Source organism: Pseudochaenichthys georgianus, chromosome 3 (genome assembly GCF_902827115.2).
Source record: "Pseudochaenichthys georgianus chromosome 3, fPseGeo1.2, whole genome shotgun sequence".
NCBI classification, from domain to species: domain Eukaryota; kingdom Metazoa; phylum Chordata; class Actinopteri; order Perciformes; family Channichthyidae; genus Pseudochaenichthys; species Pseudochaenichthys georgianus.
The window spans coordinates 36,439,424-36,463,377 of record NC_047505.1 but is presented as its reverse complement, the minus strand read 5'-3'; the positions used below and the strand labels follow the sequence as shown (position 1 = coordinate 36,463,377).

Below are 23,954 nucleotides of genomic sequence, written 5' to 3'. Positions count from 1 at the left end.
GTCATGGAGAAGATGAAATACAGCTGTGTTGTCATTGAATTCAAATGTAACAATTTTAACCCTAAACCATTTAATTGAAATAATCTAATGACACGTTACCATTTAATCAGGCTAATTATAGAATTTGGAAACACATCAGCTGCCAAAAACCATCGGTGAGAGATGCTCTGCCATGAGATGACATCAGACTCTAATGTGTCTTGCCTTCACAGACTGGGCATGACGGTGCGGGCCAAGCTGAGGGTGTAGCCACATCTGGCAGAGACTGCTGAAGTGAGCAGGAGCCTCAGCACAGCAAACTCTCTACTTCAGAGGGAGCATGGGAGAGATGGAGGAGGACAGGGACAATGTGGGCAAGCTGTTTGAGGACTTCGTCCAGTCCTCGACCTGTAAGGGAGCCCTCCAGGCCTTCAACGTCCTCTGCAGGAGGCTGGACCTCGACCCTGCCGACAATGACATTTTCTACAGCAGTCTGAAGGCCAAGCTCACCTCCTGGAAGGCCCAAGCACTGTGGAGTAAGCTGGACAAGAGGATGTCACACAAGGAGTACAAGAAAGGCCAAGCCTGTGTGGGCACTAAGGTATGTTTAAATGTGTTTTTGTACAGCTGTACTGCAACAATATTTCCTGCTCATAGACTAGGAGATGAAAATTATGGATTGAAGAGTAGAGCAAGACAAATGTAAATATATACATCTAAACGTATTTTCCACCTGGTGTCAGACAGGTTGTTTCTCACAATTCCCATAGACCTAAAGTGCACTGTTAACGTTTTGTTATGTTTGTGTGGGCACATAGCTATTTTGTACCACCAAGTGAATGCACCACATCATAGCATTTCAGTCAACTGCCTCACAGAAGCTATTTTAATAGAAAAAAACAACAATATCCATCTTACTTTTCACAAAGTCTCTATTTGCTTGATCAACATTTTCAAGTATATCAGCTAAAATAGAAGAGTTTTTCCAACTGTTGAGCAATTACATTACGATAATAAAGCTGACTAAATGTTCACCGCGATGAGTAATCTATATCACAATACTTTTTATTAAGTGCAGAGAGCTTAAAAAGCGTTGTATGCGTTTTGAAAACAGTTCACACCGCTAAAATGTCTCTAATATAATTAGGTTTTGTTCATGCATCATTAAAGTTGATGTTTTCATGACTTAGGAAGTGTCTAAGTGACCTCACCTAAGGTCACACCACGTTTTTGTTTGAAACAATCAGCTCTCTGTATTAAAGTGAGCTGTAGCACTTTTCACCTCAACCTGCCATCCACTACTGTAGCACTCACTCTTTCACTGCAACAGCTCCCAACATACAGGCAGGAAATTAAACAGATATACATTGCTTTGCACTCGATATTTCCCCCTCAGACAGGTGCGACATGACAAAGCTGTACAGAATGAAATACAAACATCATATGTAACTTTATATCATTGAATATGCTCCACTGAACCATCAATGTAATTAGTCGTTCAAAGAGTAACATTGCTATAAATCACAGCTAAGAAATATCATACTCAACCACATGTCCACATAATCAAAAGAAAAAGTGGCCCCGAAGTTGTAACAACTTTACAACTGTGCTTTCTTTATCCTGCAGCCAAATAACACAAACAGCCGAACCCTTTCCGAGAGAAAATGCAGACAAAAGACAAATTCCTGTAACACGTGTAAGAAGGGAGCTATGGGAGAGCTATTTTTGAGTTTATTTATGGAGAGATAGTTGGAATATGGACAAAGAAATCATGTCAGGGTGTGTGTTTTGGAGGGGGCTAGGCAGTAAAGGTGATGAGGGAAAGTAGGAAAACCTGGAGGAGTGTGATTACCTTTCAGGCCTGCAGCATGAAAGAGTGTTTTTATTGTGCAGAGAACAGACAGCACCTCTCACCAACTGTGATTCTTTGGCCCCAGTTGTTCTGAGGGTGGGCTCTTTTCTTTATGGGCTCTTCTTAAGTTGGAGCCCGGCCCAGATTGTTATTAAAGTGTGTTTCAAATGCTTCAGCGTGAGCTCAGGTTTACAGGTTAGTTTTGATTCAACACCAACATAGGTAAAAATAAATAAAGTGTGACTCTCCTTAACTTCTGAGCCAAACGTTTTAGGTCAGTTTTGTAATTCTGACAATCCACAGGGTTGTGTTGTTAAATAAAGTGTTACTGTGCTACTGTTACTTTAGTGTTCCCAAAGTACTAAACCAGATGTGCAAACAGTGGAGTGTGTGCATTATTGAAACACTATTCACTTTATTGGGAATTTATGAGATTGAGTTTTTGCCTGCCATTTTATTATGTTGCTTATTAATATCCACACATGTACAGCACACACGTGCACTATTACGTTTGTTTTAATCACTCACAGGATGAACAATGAGCTTTTATTTGATCTCTAATTTATTCTCTCCCTGGGAAAAATCACCTGGTGACGACTCTTGGTTTTATGGCACCTCAGCTCTTTTAACTTCGACAGATGTGATATTACTCGGCGCCTCGTCGTCATATTCCCCCCGTAGCAGCAATATTTAAAGGATGTGATGTCATCCGTGTTTAATGGCCTGACACAGCTGGCAGTTGTGGCACTGAAATGCAACCCACAGTCTGTTCCTTCCTCATAAAGCTTCACTGTGCACGGAGAAATTGCAAATTGATATTTTTTTCTCATCTTTTATGTGATTTGTTGAATTATTCCCGGCACATTTCATCATTTTATCTCAGTGACACAACACAGTATGTAACGCTTAAACTGTTGGCATATCTTGATTTGGTAACACTTTATATTAAGGTACACAAATTAACCATCAACTAGTTGTTAATTAGCATGCATATTAGCAGTATATTGGCTCTTTATTAGTCATTATAAAACACTTATTAATGCCTTATTCCACATGACCATATTCTACAAGTAATAAGCCATTAGTTGAGAGTTTTTCCTCAATAACCCTCTAATTAGTGTTTATTTATTGCAAGTAAGGAAGTTGTTGTACATGAGTTTTGGTCTTAATATGCTCTGCTCAATATGGGCCTAATAAGGCAGTAGTACCACAAGAATAGTTATTCTCCCATAATAACACTTAACAAATATGATCTCTTCTTATGTAACAAGACATACAACTATAAGTGTTAATTGTGTCTAAATGACTCAAAATTAGGTATTTATATCTAAGAAGATGTGACGAAGGTAACTTCGTCACTGTGGACTGACGGCTTCGGGCCTTGTAATATTGCACATGTGATTTAGTTTGAAAGTGTTCCCCCTCCCGTTTTGTCTGTGGCTGGTGATTGGGTTCACCTGGTGCCCTGTGTTGTCTCCTCCCCCCTCACCTGTGTCTTTTTGGGTTAATTAGTGTGGGTATTTAGGCGCTGTGTTTCCTTTTGTGATTGGTGTGTGAGATCCTTGTGGCTGGTGACTGTGCTCACGTGAACAGCGAGATTGAGGCTGTGTCATGTGCCCGTGAGTAATAAATGCCCACACCGGGTTGTATTTTGGACGTTCTGCCTCTGCCTCCTTGCTTGGTCGGGCCGCTCAACGGTCAGCTTCACAGAATATGTTCCCTATTTTAAAGTGAAGTCTTGTTCATAACCAATAAGCTAGTAGTTTGACTCTAATTGACCTGAACATGTTCCCTATTCTAAAGTTGCCTCCTCTTCACACTTTGTAAAAATACATTATAACACACAACTACTGCAATTAACCTCAACAGTACATGAACAAAGTAGGCACATGTTGAAATATCTGTTTTATTAATGAACCACTGAAGAGAGGTTCAGACACATACCAAAACATGTCAAGTTTCTCCAAGGATGAGAACACATAATGCAGCCTGTACGTTTTAATAGAAAACAGATTTTTTTTTAACAGATTTTATTTATTTGTGATCATACTGTGATCCAATAGGTGTACTGTTCTCTCTATGTGACCAGGGCGAGGTGGCTGTGGGATAAGAGCGAGGTCACAAGTGGGAAGCTGAAAGGAAGCTGACTCAACAGATGTGGAGCGAGCCACCAGGAAAAGCCTTGTATCTGGAATAATATGTTGGCTCATGGAAACTGGCTAAAACCAACAGCCTGTTACCGCTAAAGACTGATAGACAGATGGAAACAGCTTCATGAGTTTAGATTAGAAATGTGCACATTGTGAATGTACATCTGAATAAACTGAGTTAGTACTGTGCACATAATTGACATTTTCAGCATCCCTTCATCTCTCTCCGGCTTACATTTACACTCGGTGCCCTTTTGTTGAGGGAATTACAAAAAAGCATGGCCAGCATCCAGGCTTGTCTGGGCAGCTCTCTCACCACCTGTGTGTGCTTCACACCTGAGAATACCTCATCCTGATAACCTCAGGCAACACATGATGACACACTGTGTTTCTCATCACCCACATCCCCAGTGAGGCAGACGTTTAACCACACTTTTACAGAGGGAGAATAGGGAGTGACTAAAGCCCCAATCATCTGGTTTTAGCGCAGGAGTAGAGAGCCATTTAGGGCAGGATTTGGAACTCGGTCAGCTGGCACTGGGTGTTCTGTAAAAGTCACCCACTCCGATTATCTCACAGAACTGATGCACATATGGCACCTCATTGCACTCTCAGCACTTTGTCTTATCCAGCAGGAAGTGAATCCTTGTGTTCAAATATGTTTAGAACTTCTGTCTGCACACTGGTGGGATTTAGAGATTGTACAGAGTGGAGCTCTTTGTGTTGTGAAAGAAAATATATGTTTCTCCTTTTAGTTCTCTATAGAGCCTCTTTTTGTGTTTTATAAGGAACTAAAACAGTTTGCCAGTACACATGCGTCATTTCTTTCATCTATCATTCAAGAGGATGATGTCATGTTTGAGTTTCACATTCTCAGACGCAATCTAAAACCTCAATAAACTGATTTCATGCATTTTTTGGGCGAGGCCGATGAATGAATACCTCCTTAGGCATGTAGGGCAACGGTTGTTATCATGGTTTGATGACATTCCTCTTGGCAATTTCCTGATAAATGCGCTGCTTCGGGCATGTGCAAGCTCTCTTTATGACACACACACACACACACACACACACACACACACACACACACACACACACACACACACACACACACACACACACACACACACACACACACACACACACACACACACACACACACACACACACACACACACACACACACACACACACACGGTCCGGAGAAGTCTTCTTAAGACTTGAGATTATCCTCCGAGTCAGTGTTGGCTCTGCTGAAGTGTCCTTGAGTGTGACACTCAGCCTGTAAATGCTCCAGTGATGCAGTAAAGTGCTGCTTCCTGTCATGATCTATGTAGATGATACAATGCTATGTTAATAAACAAGTAGGATGTAATTTGTAAACCATTTTTCATCCCAGCCCCCTCTGCAGGAAAAGTCTCAGCTGTCTTTGATTACCTTTTATTTATTTCTGCCTTGTGCAAGTAATGAGATCAATTTGTCATCTCTTTAATTCAGTGCCTGATCATCGGAGGCGGCCCCTGCGGCCTGCGGACAGCCATCGAGCTCGCTTTGATGGGTGCCAAAGTGGTGGTGATCGAAAAGAGAGACTCCTTCGCCAGGAACAACGTGCTGCACCTCTGGCCTTACACCATTCATGACCTGCGGGGCCTCGGGGCCAAAAAGTTCTATGGCAAATTCTGCGCCGGGGCCATAGACCACATAAGTGAGTGTCTGACTTTATAGAAACAAACACGCTGGCAGTTTCTGCTTTTCATTGACCTGTGATCCCATATTATTAGTGTTTGTGATCTCCTTTAATGTACATTATTATATTGGACACAGGCTACAATCTATCTGTTTGTTTTTATCTGTTTTGTGTTTAGCTTTGTATCTTATGTATTGATGTGTGTTTTGTCTTTGTATGTGATATGGACCTTGAGTCTGGAATAAAGATTGGAATGTAAAAAGGGTTGAAGCTCAAGACTATGGCCTTGCAATTCTATCAGCTTTTATGTCACTTTTTAATATATTATTTGGCCTTTTATCGATCTTGCATTTCTCTTGGTACTGTAGTACAGCTTTACAATTTGGGCTGTATCTTTTATTTCCACTCCTTTTACTACTTTGTGATGAATGATTGTATATGTGTGAATCATTATGTACTTGTATTTGTGTACTTTCAAAACCATTTCTATAAGGTAGGGTACATGAATAAAGTAAATGATGTAGATTTCTAGGAAATAACTGAAGTTTAAAATCTATATAAAGGACATGTATATATACTGTAGGATTAGAACATCAACCGAGTGTTGGTTTGTGCTATTCTTTCCAACATAACTACAAGAGGTAAGCACCAGCAAAGATACAGGAGAGTAACCGTTCTCTCAACAGTGTCAAGACAACATAACACCAAACACAGAGTCTGCCAGTGTTTTACTTGTGTTTGCAAACACTGATGTGTGTTTCTGTGTCTCCCAGGCATTCAAAAGCTGCAGCTGGTCCTGCTGAAGGTTGCCCTGATTGTTGCTGTGGAGTTTCACATCAATGTGGAGTTTGTCAAACTGTTGGAACCTCCGGAGGATCAGGAAAATGAAGGTATCCATCCACAAACCAAAGATAAACACCGGGTGTATATTCATCCACAGACAGTTGTTTCATAATCTGCAAGCTTTGTTTAAGTTGAAGAACAGCTGGAATCAATAAAGCCGGGGGGTGAGGTGGCATGAGGTTGAAGAGTTTAATATTGAGTAAAGCTAGATATAGACATCAGGCTATATCTGTCAGTTTGTTAGATACTGTGTAGCTTCTTTTCAGATCTGTTTTTACTCTGCTGCTCTGCTTCAGGACTGGTCAGGCAGCAAGGGACTTCTCATCTTGCAGCATTTAATATCCTTGACATCCACCAATAAACAGGGGGAAAACATTGGCACTGATTTAGTTCTTCATTATATTTAGATGAGGTTAGCACAGGTCAAGTATATTTGCTAACGTTCCTGTAAGTGTTCATTTACACATGCTATATATATATATACATACAGCATTTGCATATCAAATGAGTAAATAAACAATTTGTCCGTTGTGTAAAACAATGGCAGTTGTGTATTTCCCTCTCATGTCATGATTTTCTTAGACATTCAGCACTTCAGACTGGACTAGACTCTCAGGAAGAAAATATCTGACATGTTGCTGTCAGGTGTTCTCTTCAGTTGTTATATCTATACTGTGATAACAACAAGAGCCTTGCCTAAATTTAGACACAAACTTATCCCTCTTGTTCTGCTGTGATGGACTTAGCTGTGCCCTTGACATCATGGTATGAATTTTCCACGAGGCGATACAACAAACTGTCCCCAAGCTCTCACACTCCTGCAACACACACACCGCATACTTTAAAAGGCTAATGTTAAATCTGTAAACTGTTTTGTTTGTTAGTCACGTTTGTAGCTCGCAAAGTATGCCTTTATATATTTCTATTTATGTAGAACTATTAAAGCAAAGCAAGTGTCAGAATGGTCCAGATGTCTGGAGGGGAAGGGAATATTCTAATTTATGTAAAGAAAATTATTTGATGTGTCTGACGCCTTCTCCGTTTGGTTTCTGTCTCTCAGGTATTGGGTGGAGAGCTGCAATCCGACCTGCTGATCACCCCGTGGCCAACTTTGAGTTTGATGTCGTGGTGGGGGCTGACGGACGCAGAAATACTCTGGAAGGTGAGCGGACAGTGAACAAAAGGGGTGTTAAAAATACAGGTGCCAACAAAGTACATTATGAAGTTACCAGTGTCTGTTCCAGGAAGTGAAAAACAGTGATCCCAGTGTTTATTTGTTATCAAAAGTGTGTCTGCCCTGAGCAGCCGAAAGGTAAATCCCCGCTTGGAGCCCAGAAACTGGTGGGGATGGAGGTTTATGATGATACGGCTGAGGCTGGTGGCAGATCCAATTATGAGGCTGATAAATCTGCTAAACTGTTTGGGAAGTAAAGGGGTGCGTCATACATCAGCATGAACTTACTCAATACATGGAGATATTTTTGAAAAGAGACATCAGAAAGATGGTAGGATAAAAATGTAAGTGTGTTTTTGTGCAATTGAATAAATGTGACCAACTAATGAGAGCAGCAGATATAACGATTGACCGCCCCAGACAAATACAGTAAGGAAATTATGAGCGAGTATGCGTGAGATGAGTGAATGGCAGGATGTTTGGGAAAAAGACATCATGCCTTAGCCAACAAAAGATATTCTTCCTGACTGAACTTTCGCTTGAGGTTCATTTGCAATACAAAAAAAAAGGCTATCCATATTCCACTTATGTGTTCGCAGTATTGGGAAATCTCTCCCATCCTAGGCATGTTTCAGAGAACTATGATAAAGCCCAGCACACCTTGTTGACTGAATAGTGTTTCTGAGCTTTCCTTTGAGTAATGTGTGCTGCACTATTTCTGTTGTGAAGCTATAATTAAAACATACCTTTGGTAAACTTAGACCTGTATGAAGCCATTGATCTCTCCAGGGGAAAGGTTTATCACAAAACCCTGAAACAGTGCTCATAAATAGATCTTTGGCGCTGGACTCTCTCCTAAAAATGCTGTCATGATCCAACAACCAATTTCGCATCAGATGCTTATTCCTAAAAAGGGCAATTTTGGGCTAGACAAGATGTTTAGCTCATTGTTCAATTATGATGAAGCCTGGAGGGAATGATTTTCCCCTGCAGTCAGCTCGCCTTTCAGCTGCTTTCGTGGCCTAGCTACGGTAACACAGAGTTAAATACAATCACATCTGCATTGCAGTGAAGAAATAGAGAAGGGGGAAATGTTCCTCTGGGATTCTTAACAGTGACAGTATGGAGCTGTGACACAAGTTCAGACATGCACTCCTTCCTAAGTACTTTCACTGTCTCATAGTTTAATTTGTAGTTAGCAACCAACACAATAACATTCTTTACTGCACTTACAGCTTTAGAATTACAAGTGGTTTTCTGGTTTAAAAGGTGATTTGATATAAATGAAAATATAACGGCAACCTTCATCTTAATCCATTAGAACGTTGTGCCTTTAAGAAAACCCTATTTTTTTCTCTTTGCTGCTTGATGTCTTTCAAAAGATCTTACGATGACAGATGTAAGAGTTTCTTTTTTTCAGGTTTAGTATTGCACAGTATCTATAGAATCATATTCCATGAAAATATGAATACAATAAATGTCTTATTTCTCTGACACCATCAAGTAGATTCTTCATAAAATGAAAGGTTGAAGTGGCCATTAAATGCTAAACTTGCATTTCTGAAGGATAATTAAACAAAAGGCTTTTAATTTAATTCCTGGTGCTTTTTGCAATGCCTGCCTTTTGTTCCCTCGGTTATACAAGGGCTCACCTTCTTAAGCGGCCTCTTATCCTGAAAGAACTGTCTTGTAATTACGGTTCAAGGCTAGATTTCCTTTGGTTTCAACAGACAAGCCGAGTACTGGTTTACCTGTGAAGATCATCGTCCTTTATCCCCCCCTATTTATCTAATTCATTCCTCATCTGATTTTCAGGTTTCAAAAGGAATGAGTTCAGGGGAAAGTTGGCGATAGCTATAACAGCTAACTTCATTAACAGGAACACAACTGCAGAGGCGAGAGTAGAAGAGATCAGCGGCGTGGCCTTCATCTTCAACCAGAAATTCTTTCTCGACCTCAAAGAGGAGACAGGTGAGGCTCAGTCTGCCTTACTGTGGAGTTAGCTGGAATAAAGAATAATGAATCTTAAAGTAATGTCCTCTACAACATTTGATGCCTCTTTGGTGCTTTTAAATATTCTCAAACCCTATCATTTGTGCAGGAATTGATCTGGAGAACATCGTGTACTACAGGGACAACACACATTACTTTGTCATGACTGCCAAGAAGCAAAGCCTGCTGGACAAAGGAGTCGTCATCCATGTAAGCACAACATGTGTTCAGGGGTCATTATTTGTACCTTCTTGAAGTTCAGTTCATCATTTAAAGAAGGAATCAATATAATCAATTGTAGTACAACATAATGCCATCAATAAAGCAAAGAGCCCATAGGCAGCAAGAAACAGGTTAGTTGGGAACATCTCAGTAAAGAATGACATGCACAGAACGGCATTCATCATTTTCATTATCTGATGCATTTTCATATATTTTATGGCTTATATTTTACTTCCATCTGCAGCTTTAAAAAAACAAAAGAATCCCTCTTAAGCAACAGTATATAATCTTGATCTTTTTGGAAATGTTGAGATTTTCTGTGTTCAAACTCCTGACTCTCATGCTTGTGTTAAACAGGATTACATAGACACCCAGATGCTGCTGAGCAGTGCAAATGTCAACCAGGAAGCTCTTCTGTGCTATGCCCGAGAGGCTGCTGACTTTGGCACCAACTACCAACTTCCCACGCTGGATTTTGCCATGAACCACTGCGGGCAGCCAGATGTAGCGATGTTTGACTTCACAAACATGTATGCCTCGGAGAACGCTGCTCTGGTCAGGGAGAGATTTGGACACCAGCTGCTGGTAGCACTGGTTGGCGACAGCTTGCTCGAGGTAAGGATGGGAAAGTGAGCCCAGTTCAGATGAGTGGAGAAAGGTAGCAGGTTTTTGAGGAGCCTGACTGCCTGGGAAAATAAACTGTTACACAATCTGGCAGTCTTGTTTTGCTGTAGAGTAGAGAGAGGGGAGGCAGGGGTCATTGCAGCACTGTTGTTGATGTCCTTCTCCAGTGTGTGAGCTGCTCCACCTCCTCTTTTTTATAAAGACTCACCTTTGATGATAATGTTGCCAGTAGTCACACAGTGGAGCACTGGGGAATGTTTTGGTTGTACTCCGTGACTATCACTACATTTAGAAAGACGTAAAAGATGGCTTTCGGGACAAATGCTTATTCACCATCATTATTATAGCTGTTTGCAAAAAGTCTGATCGTCAGCATTTTGACATGTGATCTTACAATGCTAAACATGATTGCCAGCAAAAAAACTGTAAAAGGTACATGTGTCATTATTTAATCAACTCTTGGGGGGGTTAATGCAGGTTAACAAGTTCCAGTAGAAACAAGAGACAATCATATTTATATCTGTTGTGTGTTTCTGTGCAGCCCTTCTGGCCCATGGGGACGGGATGTGCCAGAGGCTTCCTGGCTGCTTTTGACACGGCCTGGATGGTAAAGAGCTGGGCTCAGGGTCGCACGGCTCTGGAAGTGTTGGCAGAAAGGTACAAACACACATACAGTATATACACATACATAAATACATAATTCAATACTGCTAAGTATACCATCTGTAGATACGGTCTGAACGAGCACTGCCAAGTGATTTACATAACACCATTTCTCTTGAACTTTGTTCCATTGTGTGTTTCTATAGGGAGAGTATTTACAGGCTACTTCCACAGACAACAACTGAAAACATTGGCAAAAACTTTGAGCAGTACACCATAGACCCTGGGACTCGGTACCCCAACCTCAACTCCGCCTGTGTCAGGCCACACCAGGTGAGAGGGAGCTTACCTTGGCAATACCAGAGTCTCTCCATCTTTCCATCCACAAAACGTCTTACACAACTTCTTCAGGGTGTTTGTTGTAATCATTTCCCCTCTCCTCCTTGTCTCAGGTGCGTCACTTGTACATCACCACAGAATTGAGTTCTTGCTCTCTGCAGCGTAATGTTACCATACGAAGACCTGTCAATCTCAGCAGACAAGGCAAGTCCAAGTGTTTCCAGAGGTGATCTGTAGATCAACACTGCTTATGATCCTTCTTTAGTTTATTTAGAGTAGTATTCTGATTGATCATGGTTTCTCATCTTATGTTATAAATAATCCTCAACTAAGAAAGTTCTGAGAAATGGTATTCATTTCATAATAGAAGACACATTTAATGAATCACATTTAAATCACTATCAAAGGTCAACATTACTCAAGCTCCTTGTTATAAATTGCACTGTGTTGTGCTTCATACCAAAAAAGGGGGAAAAGTGAACATGTGTCCTTATTTGTAACAAAGTGTGTTATGATCTTGGAACTAGCAATAGAAGCAGAATCTTTCATCGAATGCTGTGAGAAAGTACATGTCCTGTCTTGTACATACCTCAGCATCATTTCTGTGATAACGTCATTTACTGGCACGCCATGTGTTGGTCCATGCTTGTGACATCATATCCTCTTTAGCTGAGATCTTGAACTATACGTTTCTGTTCAGAGTCAGAAATCAGACCGACAAGGCTTCTTACTTGGTGCCAGAAACAGACGGATGGCTTCAGGAATGTGATGATTACAGACCTGACGTCTTCTTGGAAAAGTGGCATCGCCCTCTGCGCCCTCATCCACAGGTTCAAACCCCAGCTGATGTACGTAACACACTCAAGATAATATCACTACCAGACTGCAGGGCTTTATCTTTACATCTAAAACCAGTGTTTTTAATGCATTCATTCAGTCACATTAACAAACTAGTTTTTTAAAGGTTAGCTCTTCACTCTTTTTTTTGTACAACTGGTTGTGAGAAAAAATCATTTATTAAAGGTGTGTACAATATGCTACTGTAGGTATGAGAGAAAGTCTTTGATCCGTGTGTGTTTTGTGCTACGCTCTCTACTTGCTCACACAGAAAGTGCTGATGGATGTGAGAAATACTTCATACATAGATGGCCTATACATATATATAGCTGGTAGTCTGTAGCAGCTGTGTACATTTCACACATTTCTTTCCAAGGCCTCTTTGTCAGCGGGATTATCACCTCAACTGAAATAAAAAGTGGTCGTTTCAATCCCTGTTATAACATTTATACTCCAGAAATATTAGTATTGACTAGGATTTAAGTCTAAATAATGTCCCTTTTTAAAAACTACTCGTATAGGACTTGGTATGCGTCAGTGTCCACTTATAGGACAAAACCCTGTAACTGTAAAAACTGTACCTTAGTTTCCACTTTAATGGTGAGACTGACTAGCAAAGTGTGGAATTAGCCGATGCAACTGTAGATAAGTACATTTACAAATGTAATGATATATTCTCACACTTTAATTATTGCCTTCATATCTCGCCACATGCCACTACAATTTCTTGTGGTTCTGTAAGTTTCCAGGAACCACTGGCATTTCCCCCCCTTCCCTCCTCCATATGCATGCCTGTCAGCAGAGCAGACAGCAGACAGCAGACAGCAGAGAGTTATGCAGGTTCTTAGAAAAAGAAAGAAAGGAAGATAGAGCGAACCCCTGAACTTACCGAAAAACACCAATGTTTGCGTTTGCTGCTGCTAGGTTACTGCTCTTTACATTATTTCTGACGCCGTCTGTGCACCATCAGCGAAGGTGCAGACGTCAGTGCTGCCGTTTTCCTCCATTAAAAGTGATTTGCTGCCATTTTTCTCCTGCAATTTAGGAAACAAGTTATTCTGCAGGGCTGGAAATTGATTTAGTAGTATTCTGTGTAAAGGCCTTTCATTGTGCTTGCTTTTAACTGTTTTCATATTAGTGTGCTTATTATCTTACACTCTGCTCAACATCAGTCACCTGACACCAGCATGAAATGAATGTCAGGATATAATCCTTTCAAGAATCTCAGCTACAAACCTCACTGGTACATTCCTGTGCCATTATTCAGGGCAGTTAGTGAAAAGTATGCATTTTTTGAAAAAGAAGGAATGGAAAATATGTTTAATGACAAAGGTTTATATGTATATGATGTGTGAGTGATCAGGGTTAATGTAAACCTGAAACAGACAGAAGTACATTAAAACCTAACTATAGGCTGACACTGACTATATATGTTTCCCATCTACTTTGCAAAGAAATACGTACGCTGAATCTTTTTTTATTATTACCTTCCACTCACTCAAGTCAACATAACTGTATTTTTCCCATCAGAGATTTTGATTCATTAAACGAGGAAGACCACTCTGCAAACCTCCAGCTGGCTCTTGACATCAGTGAGCGTGAGTTCGGCATCGCGTCATTCACATCCGGGCAGGAGCTGAATGTTGGTCAGGAGCTCGATAAAACCAAGATGATCACCTACCTGTCCAAGTTCTACGAGCTGTTCCGCGGCACACCTCTACCTGCCTCAGGTACTTTACTTTAATCTAATGTAATGTACTCAATACTACTCTACTTAACTTTATTCTACTGTACTACTCTATTCAAGTGTACACTACTTTTACTTGAATGTACTGTACTCAACACTGCTGTGCTTTAATTTTCTGTTCTGTATTCTACTTAACTCTGTTCTACTATAATTAATTCTGCTTTAATGTACTCTGATTACTCTCCTTTATGCTATTCTACTTTACTGACTACTATTTCTGACTGCATTCAGCTGTACTCTTCTTGACTAATGTACTCTACCCCTGCAATCAAATCTACTATGCAACTCTAAATTACTGTATGTATGTATTGTTATTTGTTCTGTTGATTATAAAATGTTCACTGTATTTTATGGCTAAAATATGTAGAACAACCACAAAACGTTGGTTTCTTGTAAAAAACAACAACAGGTGTTGTACAGTCCTATTTTTCAAGTAAAGTGGCATGAGAGAAATGTGTATCTGCACCAGAGATGTGCAGTGCTGTAGTCTGAGAGTCTTGACAACATGAAAACAGCTGCCTTTCTCTGATGAAGAGATATTGAATGCTTATCTATAACATCTTGTTTATTTGACATCAGTCACATCCCTCTGACATGCAGCTGAGGGACTCAATAAGGCTTTGTTTTTTCAGTGGCACATTTCTCTTCTCTTCACTACAATCACTTTTTTCGCAGACCACTCGTATAACTTTCTATCTATATCTATATGGTCTTTATTCATTGATATCATCTGACTTTAATGGATATGCACTGTGGAAACTTGGAAACTCTAATGCAGCCATGTGTTATACTGCAGGATCCAGAGGAGTGGATGAAAATAATGAAGATTATCCCTCTAAGGATGTCAGAAGTAATAATAATGTGCTCAATCTTGCACAGCCCAGGAAACGGGTTCCAAAGGTAACCCCAAACGGTTTAAATCTGAAAATTCATTCATTTGGAATTAGTTTTATAAACATACAGTATGTCATTGTTAAATGAGTTATAAAAGGCATTTTATTAAATAAACATATGAGATTTTGTTAGTTTGAAATTCAGTTTTATTTTCTTCTGCTGTCCTTTCAGGATGAACAGAAGACAGACGGTACAGATCCTATTTACAAAAGGAGGCGGAAATTCTGCAGTTATTTGGAGGAGGTTTGTTGCTAACTTAGCTACTTGTAATTTTATATTTAACAACCATTAAAAAAAGCCTGCTGATACAGTAGGATCTTCCCTGTTGTCTGTCTCTTGTTAGGCCACCAATCTGTCGAGTAATGGCTCCCCAGTGCGAGACGACCAAGAGCCAAAGGAAAATAAAGTGCGCTCAATTTCTACTCAGTTGCTGGCCAAGTTTGAAAGCTCACCCAGACCCAGCTACTCCATCAGCAAAACACAGGTAAACAAACGTGTTTAAAACAGGCCCATCGTTTTGATTTTACTGTAGTCCAACTAGGGTTTTAATTGTCGTCCTATTGGGCTGTAAGAAAGTATGTTTTACTGTACCGTGGTCTGCAGTCTTAATCTGACAAAACCTTCCTTTGTTACAAAGTCTTCTCTTCTCTGTTGTTTCCAGCCTTTAATCGTTTCTACCTTTTCTATTTCTGTGACTTTTTGTTAACGTTCTTCCTAACCTTTCTGCAAAGACGTCTTCTTCCCTCCAAACTCTTACCTTTGCTGAGAGAGTGCACATTGAACTGAGGCCTCGAGTCCCACCTAGACCTCCTCCTGAGATGCAGGTAGTCTGCAGCTGCCAGAGAAAGATATTGTGAACAGTTTCTCTCATTCATAAATGTCACTGTCAGGTTTTGAGTTTCATTCGGACCTTCCAGTTTTTGAATTGTTTAAACAGCAGCCTGCTTGCCATTGGGTTAACATGTGATGATTACATAACTCTGGCCAAACATGAAACAGATAGAATATTTACTGAAATAGATTACCTATGCAAGTTGATTTCCATGCTGTGCCAGTGGGAATAACACCTCAAAATACGCATGCAATGCTTTGAAGATGTTTGGCAGCAAAGTAATTTGGGGTTAATGGGCTGAGACGTATAAAACCACCTGGATCTTTAAATGATCTACTGCTTTCTAGGAAAGGAGAAAATACATTCATGGAGTTCTGTGCTTGATGTGCACTACTGTATATTATTCCTTTCAGTTTGAAGTCAGTATCAGAAAGGCAGCCGAACACTTAGTGCGCCCGCCTCCCAAGACCCTCCCCAAACCTCAGCTGCAGCCCGAGGCCCAGCATCCTTTTTCTGTAGTGAGGCTCAGACATGTTGATCAGACGCATGCTGAGACGAAGCCTGAGCCTCAGCCTGAGAGCGCAGACCCCCCCGCTCCGTCCCCCTCCTGCCAATCTGCAATCCATTTCATGTCGAGAGTCCTCCAGCGCCTCAGGGAGGTGGACGAACACGTCTCTGAGGTGATCTCTATCTTCTCCTTCACGTCTTTAACTTCTGTTTTTCCTCCCTGCCTTCTTTTCAAAACCACTGATTGTTGCATGCTCCGATCCCCAAAAAGGCCCCAGAGTGAAGGCTGATTATATATTATGCCCTGATTATACATTTAGTCTTGTGTAATGTGTAGTCAGATGGTGAAGTCAGCCCCTAAATTATCCAGCCTGACAAAAATGGCAGCAGCAGGCCCACAGAGCTGGCCACGGGCTGAGACAGGGACACAGTCGGATTATTGGCCAGTCTGAGTGTGAGTTGAGCCGGTTTGGCCAGAGCCGGGCTGCAGGCCTTTGCTTAGGTCTTCAAATAAGTTATTTTGGATTGTTCAGACGTTCCTACTGCCTGCCTGCGTTGGCTCAAGTTAGCACTGAAAAATAGTTCTCCTTATCAAGTCATTGAGAGTTTTGTTTTTTTGAGAAAAGTGATTTATGAGATACATAACTGCAGTGTTCTTTAAAAAAATAAAGAGTAAACACTCAGTTAAAATACATTTCAACTAAATTAATATTGCATAAACTGCACTCCAGATGGATTATTTCCGTGACCACAGCTCCTCTTATTCAGTGCAGATTGACTGTATTTAATGATTCATTAGCCTTCTTTGTTTACTTAAATATTAGATCATTTTAAATACTAGTGTAACCCCCTCTGAGTATAGATCCATACCTGGCACAAGACAGTGGTATTTATCCTTTGAATACTCTAACTCTCAAATTACTAAGTGAATAATTACATTTCTGTCCATACCTGTATTATCAATGTGTAGAAAGTTCAACATTGCGCATTAAAGTGCTTTGAAATCTGACTTTACGACTTCACTAGGGGATTTATTGCCATTTTATTTTTGGCTCAACCAACGTACTAGTCTCTGATTCCTGTGCCATTTCTGTGTGGCTGTTTTCTGCTCCAGTACAGTTTGTGTAACCACATCAAGTGGGGTGTGAAATGAAAGTAATAAGGTAGCCTTCATCCCACACAGCCACGCTATTGTTCTCCTTCCAACAATACCCACTTCTCCTTGTTATTGGGGAAGTAGGAACAGAAAGGCCTTTCATCATGTACCGGTGTAATGCGTATTAAAGGGTTATTAGTCTAGCTATTTACACACGGAAAGCTCCACATGTGTTGCTGGGAGAATGTGTCTCGTTGTACTGTAGAGACTGATGGCCTTTCTTTTGTTCCTGTCCTCCGTGTCATCCTGCAGAAAAAAGCTCAGACACAACAGGCTAGAGAGTTTCACACAAAGAGTATAAAGGAAAAAGCTGTTCACCTTAGGGGGTTGTTCTCAGCAGAGAGCTCTGCTGAGCTCAAGGTGACTATATCCTGCCTGCTGTGTGACCCCACCCTGACCCCGTGCTCTTCACAGTGTGTTCAATGCATGAAGAGAAATGTTGTGTTTTGTATCATAAGTGTTTCATTTGGCCAGTCTTCACATAGTCCCTTATTTTAACCATACATTTCATTTACCTGTCATAAAAATTAAATGACTGATTTCATCAAACTGAGATTTAATGTGGATAGTATTTTTTTTTATACGTTTCCTTTAGCAAATGACAATGTGAAAACAACGTGAAAGCGGTAGTCATAAACCTTAAGACCTCTCAACTTTACTGTTGATTCACTTTCACCCCTCGCATAGCGCCATTTTCAGTCACAGCAGGCAGCTTTTTCAGCAAGCAAGCTATAAAACCCACTGAACACTACCTACACTGAACCAAACCGCAAACAGATCCATTTAGCGACTAGCTGGTAAACATAGTGCAGCATGTAACCGCTAAAGCCATATTTCTCCCTCAGGAGTTGGCAGGCACCAAAAACAGAGCTAATAGAGAGTGAATATTGGGCTTAAATATATACGCTTACCAAACATAGGACTCCAAATGAATGATAATGTTTCTTTAAGAACAAGATTGCCATCTCAAGTGCCATAGCATGTGTCAATATAACAAAATTAAATGTAACGGCACCACATACTACAGCCTTTAACAACCTTGACTCTCTCTAAAGCTTCAACCAATTTGGAACATTTTAAATGTTAATAAGTTACGGTTTATTGAAGGGCAGTTTTTTAGACGGCCGTAGTTTTATCTAGTCGACCTAATGCTCATGATGTAATTAGTGTTTCGGTAGTGAAAGAACAACATATTGTATTAATCCTGATGGCAGCACGTTTTCTTTCTGTTCTAAAACAGCTTTAAAAAAACAAGCATTTCAGCTCAAGCTTTACGTTGTTGTCATCCCTACTCATAACCGTTGTATGTGAAATGACTGCTGCTTTGCATGAGAGCTCTGGTTTTATCTGCTGTTTCTGCCCCTCATGCTTTTAATCACGAGCAGTCCTCACATAAGAGGAGTGTGTTCTTGTGGTGGCACTTTGTGGGTTCCTCTGCTCCACCCATCCCAAACAGCCTGCTCCAACTCCACAGCCAGATGCTATAGCATGCGGGTTAAATATAAAGGAACAACTCCTGGTACACAATGTTTGGATCACATTTCAATTCTCAAGAGCCATTGGGGAACTCTTTAGACATGATACACGTTTTAACCTAACCACTTGTGTTTATTTGTGTTTAAATCCATTCTATAATTATCTTTATTTGCTCTCCGTTACTATGTTTTCCTCTTGGCTGAATCTAAGTATGCCGTTGCAAACAAGGTCGAGGTTGCAGACTTCACAGTACACATTATTTATATCTGGTCAATATGAAATGTAGGAGGTGAGTGACATTGAAACGGCTGGGTATTTCTTATCTTGCACTCAACCGTTAATGTTGCCAGTTCCCCTGCATGTAATGTCAAGCTTTCCTCAACAATTCCAAGAACTACACAGTCTACATTTATCGCACAAAGTTATGTGACCAGTAAGAACCGTTGAACTTAAACGTTTATTCTTGAACTTGGAATATAAAATCTTAATTCAAGCCCTTCTTAATAGCTTTATAAAAAAAGATATAAGGCCACAAGGTAAGGTACTGACCAGACATTACAACTTTAAAAAGATCAAATTAGATTTAACATATTGAATAGCCGCAAAGGCTCTTATAAAGGATTATTTGAGGAGTCTTTTTTTGTCAAAAGTGACGGACATCTAAGTGATCTTAAATTGTGAATATTGAATCACCCTGAGTTGAAGTAGTATGAAATAGTGATAGATAAGAATGGTTAAAGTCAGTGTTTAAGCTTTTGTGACACATTGCTCATCTTCATTGTTTTTGTATCCCAGGGCGGCTCAGTACGAAGGGCATTCCCCCCGTCGGGCGACAAGTGTCACTCATGCGAGAAGCGTGTTTACATGGTGGAGAGGGTCTGTGCCGAGGGGCTCTTCTTCCACAGGGAGTGTTTCCGCTGTTCCACCTGCAGCTCCACCCTGCGACAGGGAGCACATGCCTTCGACTCTGAAGAGGGTATGTGTCATCAGATCTCAGCTCTCCTGAGTACTGAATCTACATTTACAACTTAAATCCAAGCTCCGCATGCTACATTTTACTGACCGTTGCTGTAATCCTTTAGGAAAATTGTACTGCAAACTTCATTTTGATCAACGCAACAACGGGACAAACCTACGGAGGAACTTGTCTGTTCGCTCTGTGAGTACATTACTGTAACATATCCATCTTAATCTAGCAGTGTTTACCGTAAGATTTCTAACTCCTCTGTCCTCTACGTAGAATCCATCTGGAGCCAGAGTACAGGAGCTAAGTGCAGATGATGAACAGAGCTCACAGTCCAGCAGCCTTGTGGACCTGCAGAGTGAATCCTCAGCAGGTACCTTCAGCTCGTTCATGAGGAAACACCTGAGCTGGCCCCTGCGTGTGACGCGTGCTGTGTGTAACGCCCCCCGGTATTTGTCCAATCGTGTGCGTAGTACAGCACGGAGCCTCGCCGCCCACCTGAGAGACAATGCCCAGGACTATGAGCTCCTGTATGAACTCCTGAGCGTGAGCTTGCCCCTGCTGCTAGTTTTACACGATGTTCTGCTGCAGATGCAGACAGAGGCTCCTGAGGGGCCCGGCGCTCTGCAGCCTGCTCTGCAGCCTGCTCTGCTGTGGCTGCAGGAGCAGATAGGGCACAGGCTCATCTAGCAGACTCCAGCTGTTAATATTTGACTTCAAATGCCATTAAATCTGTGGCCAAAGTGCACATCAGCAGGAGTGTTCTCTTTTTATTTAATTTGTAGCCGTGCACAAGCAGCTTTGTAATGTTTACTTGCCTTTTATGATGATACTGCCCTTAGTGTCTTGTACATCAGCCAAAGAGTCGCTGTAGGTTTGCTCATTCAACCTTAGGACAGGGTTGATAAAAGCTGCATTTTTTTATTTTGCAGTGGGTTTGATGTGTAAACTGTACTCTTTGTTGGGTGAGAATAAGTTAAATTAATAGTTAGAAGGTAGTTAAAATGCAAATAAAACAGGCCACAGTCAGTGCATTAAAGGCTTGAGACTGCTGAAATCATCATTGCCGTAGAACTCAACCTTTCACAAACTGTCTTGGAAAATGTATCCTGCAGTTAAATGTTTTAAATCAGGTCATGACTGACTAACTTGATGCACTTTATTTTTGGGAACTGCCTCGTCGAAGCAGCAGTAAACCGCCAGCTCTCAGTTTAATGCTGACCAGCAGACAGGTTATCTTTTGACTATGCATACCTGCTCCTGCAATATTTGTTTCCCTTTTAAGATCTAAATGCAGGTTTGTGTGTTTTACCATTTTATTTTTAATTTTTATATTGAACTCTCAGTTTAGTTTTTTATGGATTCTTGATTTCTATGGATAACACCAAAGAATATCTGCAATGAGTTTCCCTCTCAGTATTTAGTTCTACTTTGCTGCCATCTACTGTTGACTCTCAGAAAAACCATTACAGCTCAAATGAGATACTATGCCCATTTTAAACCTCTCCCTGTAAAACATAGCATTACAACTACGTTTAAAAACATTTATTTATGATTTCTTTTAATTTACTGTGGACAGTAGAAGCTGGTGAGCATGCTGTTTGAATATGCTCGCCTTTCTTGCCATCATTTTAAAGCATGTTGTTGGAAGATCAACTGCAGGTCTCTTTTACTTTGGACACTATCTATTGATGCCTATGAAGCACTTTAGAGTTGTGTTTTTTTATACAATATCTGTGAATGATATTTGCAAAGACTTGTTTTTACAGCATGACGTGCCGGATATGCAATTAGGTTTTTGTGTTTTGTTGTCAGCTACCTAATTTTTATGTTAAATTACTAAATCTGCTGCATGTAATATGAGCTGCTTTACAGTGTTTTAATATACCAAAGAAATGACTCTTACACACTGACTGAACTTCATACATCTGTGCGACAATACTTGCGAACTGTAACATGTAACGGTGCCAGCGTCTTCTTTATGAATGTCAGTATTTTGCTTTGTTTTCATAAACGTTTTCAACCATTTTATTTGTGTTCTCTGTGTTTTAGATTATTTTTCTCTTTTCCCCTCATTCAGCCGAAGCCTTTTATGAAGTGTGTCAGCCAGCTGGATGTTTAGGAGAAATAACATTTTGAAGGTGATCACCTGCATGCTCACGCGGTCATGTGCCATAACTGTGAGGAGGCTGCAGGAACTTACGATGAAAAACTGACCAAGAGTGATTAAAGGTTATGCGTTTGAAGTGTTATTGACTAAACTCATGCCTGATAAACCGCTTCAGTGTTTGTCATTGATTCTGCTTTGGGAATTAACTACTACTAACGGAGCCTGGTTCCGGACATCGGAATTGCATGCATTCATATCCAATTTTGTGTATTTTTGTTGTTTTTATAATGGATATCCGAATTGCAATGAAATGCTGTTTAATATCATTCATTTAATCATTAACTATTTCTGAAGAGCTGTAAAGCCTCGAGGGACTCCAGGGGGAGCTGTTTGATGTGTCTTGTAATGTCATTTATTTTGAAAATAACAAAAAATGAATGGGGCTACAGATAGAGTTAATGCACCAACGCTGTAACCTGCTCTGTAGGTATGTAGTTGCATTGTGGGTAATGTAGGCAGCAGGTTCAGATAAATGTGTGAATAACAAAAGAGAAGATCTCTTGTCCTGTCTGGTCAGTTTTGATGGCTTTTATTCAAATGTCTGTCTTGAGTCTATGAGGAGAAGTTGATCGCTCTCCTGTCAGACTCAACTTTTAACTGAGTAAAAGAGAACATTTGTCTCGTTGACTCTTCCCTCGATAAATAAATATTAAAAGTATGTTTTTATTTGTAGAGGCACATTTTTATGTTTCAATACAGAGTTTTTAATGTAGAAAAATGTCGAGAACCTTCTCTTTAAACGTGGTGCAGTAACCTTTGTACCTTCATATTCTCACTGCCATGGTGACCTGGTTTATAAAACACATTAGTGGAATGGATCTGTCTCCTTTTAAGTATCTTGAAACCAATAAGTACATCTGTGTTGGGTTAAAAAACATTTTAGGTATGCTCTTTGAACTCGGAGGACTTAACCTCCTCTGACTTAAAATATAGCTTGAATATTGTAAAAAGGTTCTCTTCAACACCGGGTTATATTTTGTTCCTCCTTCCTTTGATTTGAATGTGTAATAAAGGTTAGTTACAGTTTGAAAATATGTTTACCATGAACTCTTTCACTGTGACTACTCATACAACATTTATTATACAGTAAATAATGAGGATAATATTCCACTAAGTGCAGAGTTTTGTAAACATGACATTGAATATGACTTACCAAAGTGTCCACCAGTGCTGTATTCAAACAAATATTTAATTAATCTCATGAATGTTGTCTAATTGGATGAGTTCCTCTCCTACATGTTCATGACGACAGCCAACAAGCTGACTCATTCCTCTGAAGATAAATGATGCCCTCTATGCTGCAGTGTTGCTCCTCTTACCCCATTTTCATAAAATCACCCCAAAAATATATAATCTAACACTATAGACAATACTTTAAAGGAGAATTCAGCCTGACGAGCATAACATGTGACGGAGGCTTATTTATGAAATGTGCAATATAATTCAAATGTGTGTATTAATATATCAGTGAGTCACTCTAGATTTTGTTATCTGTAAGCAAACCTTAATGTCAACACAAGATCAGGCTCGTTAATTAGAGGAGATAAGATAGAGACATCATTTAAATCTAAATATTAGTCTCTTTTGGTGGATCGTTTTGGCAAGTTTCTTTTTCCTCTTTGTTCTCAGCTTCTTTTTTTTAATGATTTCACAGATCCATTTCAAGATACACGGTTTGTTTCCTGTTGTTTTTCATTCAGAAGCTGCCCAAAAGTGATGTGTGACCACCCACAGAGGATTGACAATTGGAAAATGGTGATAATTCTTCATGAGGTCCTTGTATATAATGGTTTATAGTTTAATCTGACTTCATGAAAGTGTGTTGGAAATGTTTTTCTCCTGTTTTCAGTAATCCCTGGGTTGCTTTTTGTGCCACAATATTTCCCAATAAATGCGTGACTTGTAA

The 23,954-nt window shown here is 40.2% G+C and overlaps 1 protein-coding gene across 10 annotated transcripts in view; it reads left to right on the top strand.

Moving 5' to 3' along the window:
- mical2a (microtubule associated monooxygenase, calponin and LIM domain containing 2a) overlaps positions 1-23,954 on the top strand; it is a 38,366-nt gene extending 14,412 nt beyond the window's left edge. For 2 of the 10 annotated variants that reach the window (XM_071206887.1, XM_034111472.1), the window contains exons 2-22: positions 213-580; positions 5,479-5,686; positions 6,442-6,558; positions 7,572-7,673; positions 9,501-9,656; positions 9,787-9,887; positions 10,257-10,514; positions 11,065-11,180; positions 11,333-11,459; positions 11,579-11,669; positions 12,166-12,313; positions 13,833-14,032; positions 14,846-14,949; positions 15,115-15,186; positions 15,287-15,427; positions 15,675-15,767; positions 16,189-16,455; positions 17,691-17,798; positions 19,710-19,890; positions 19,997-20,073; positions 20,155-21,907. In XM_071206887.1, the coding sequence (XP_071062988.1) occupies positions 320-580; positions 5,479-5,686; positions 6,442-6,558; positions 7,572-7,673; positions 9,501-9,656; positions 9,787-9,887; positions 10,257-10,514; positions 11,065-11,180; positions 11,333-11,459; positions 11,579-11,669; positions 12,166-12,313; positions 13,833-14,032; positions 14,846-14,949; positions 15,115-15,186; positions 15,287-15,427; positions 15,675-15,767; positions 16,189-16,455; positions 17,691-17,798; positions 19,710-19,890; positions 19,997-20,073; positions 20,155-20,568 (3,342 nt within the window). In that variant the 5' untranslated portion in view covers positions 213-319 and the 3' untranslated portion in view covers positions 20,569-21,907. Of the gene's footprint in view, positions 1-212; positions 581-5,478; positions 5,687-6,441; positions 6,559-7,571; positions 7,674-9,500; positions 9,657-9,786; positions 9,888-10,256; positions 10,515-11,064; positions 11,181-11,332; positions 11,460-11,578; positions 11,670-12,165; positions 12,314-13,832; positions 14,033-14,845; positions 14,950-15,114; positions 15,187-15,286; positions 15,428-15,674; positions 15,768-16,188; positions 16,456-17,690; positions 17,799-19,709; positions 19,891-19,996; positions 20,074-20,154; positions 21,908-21,930 lie in introns of those variants that run through there. The other 8 variants (XM_071206889.1, XM_071206891.1, XM_071206896.1 and 5 more) reach the window with 8 other exon arrangements.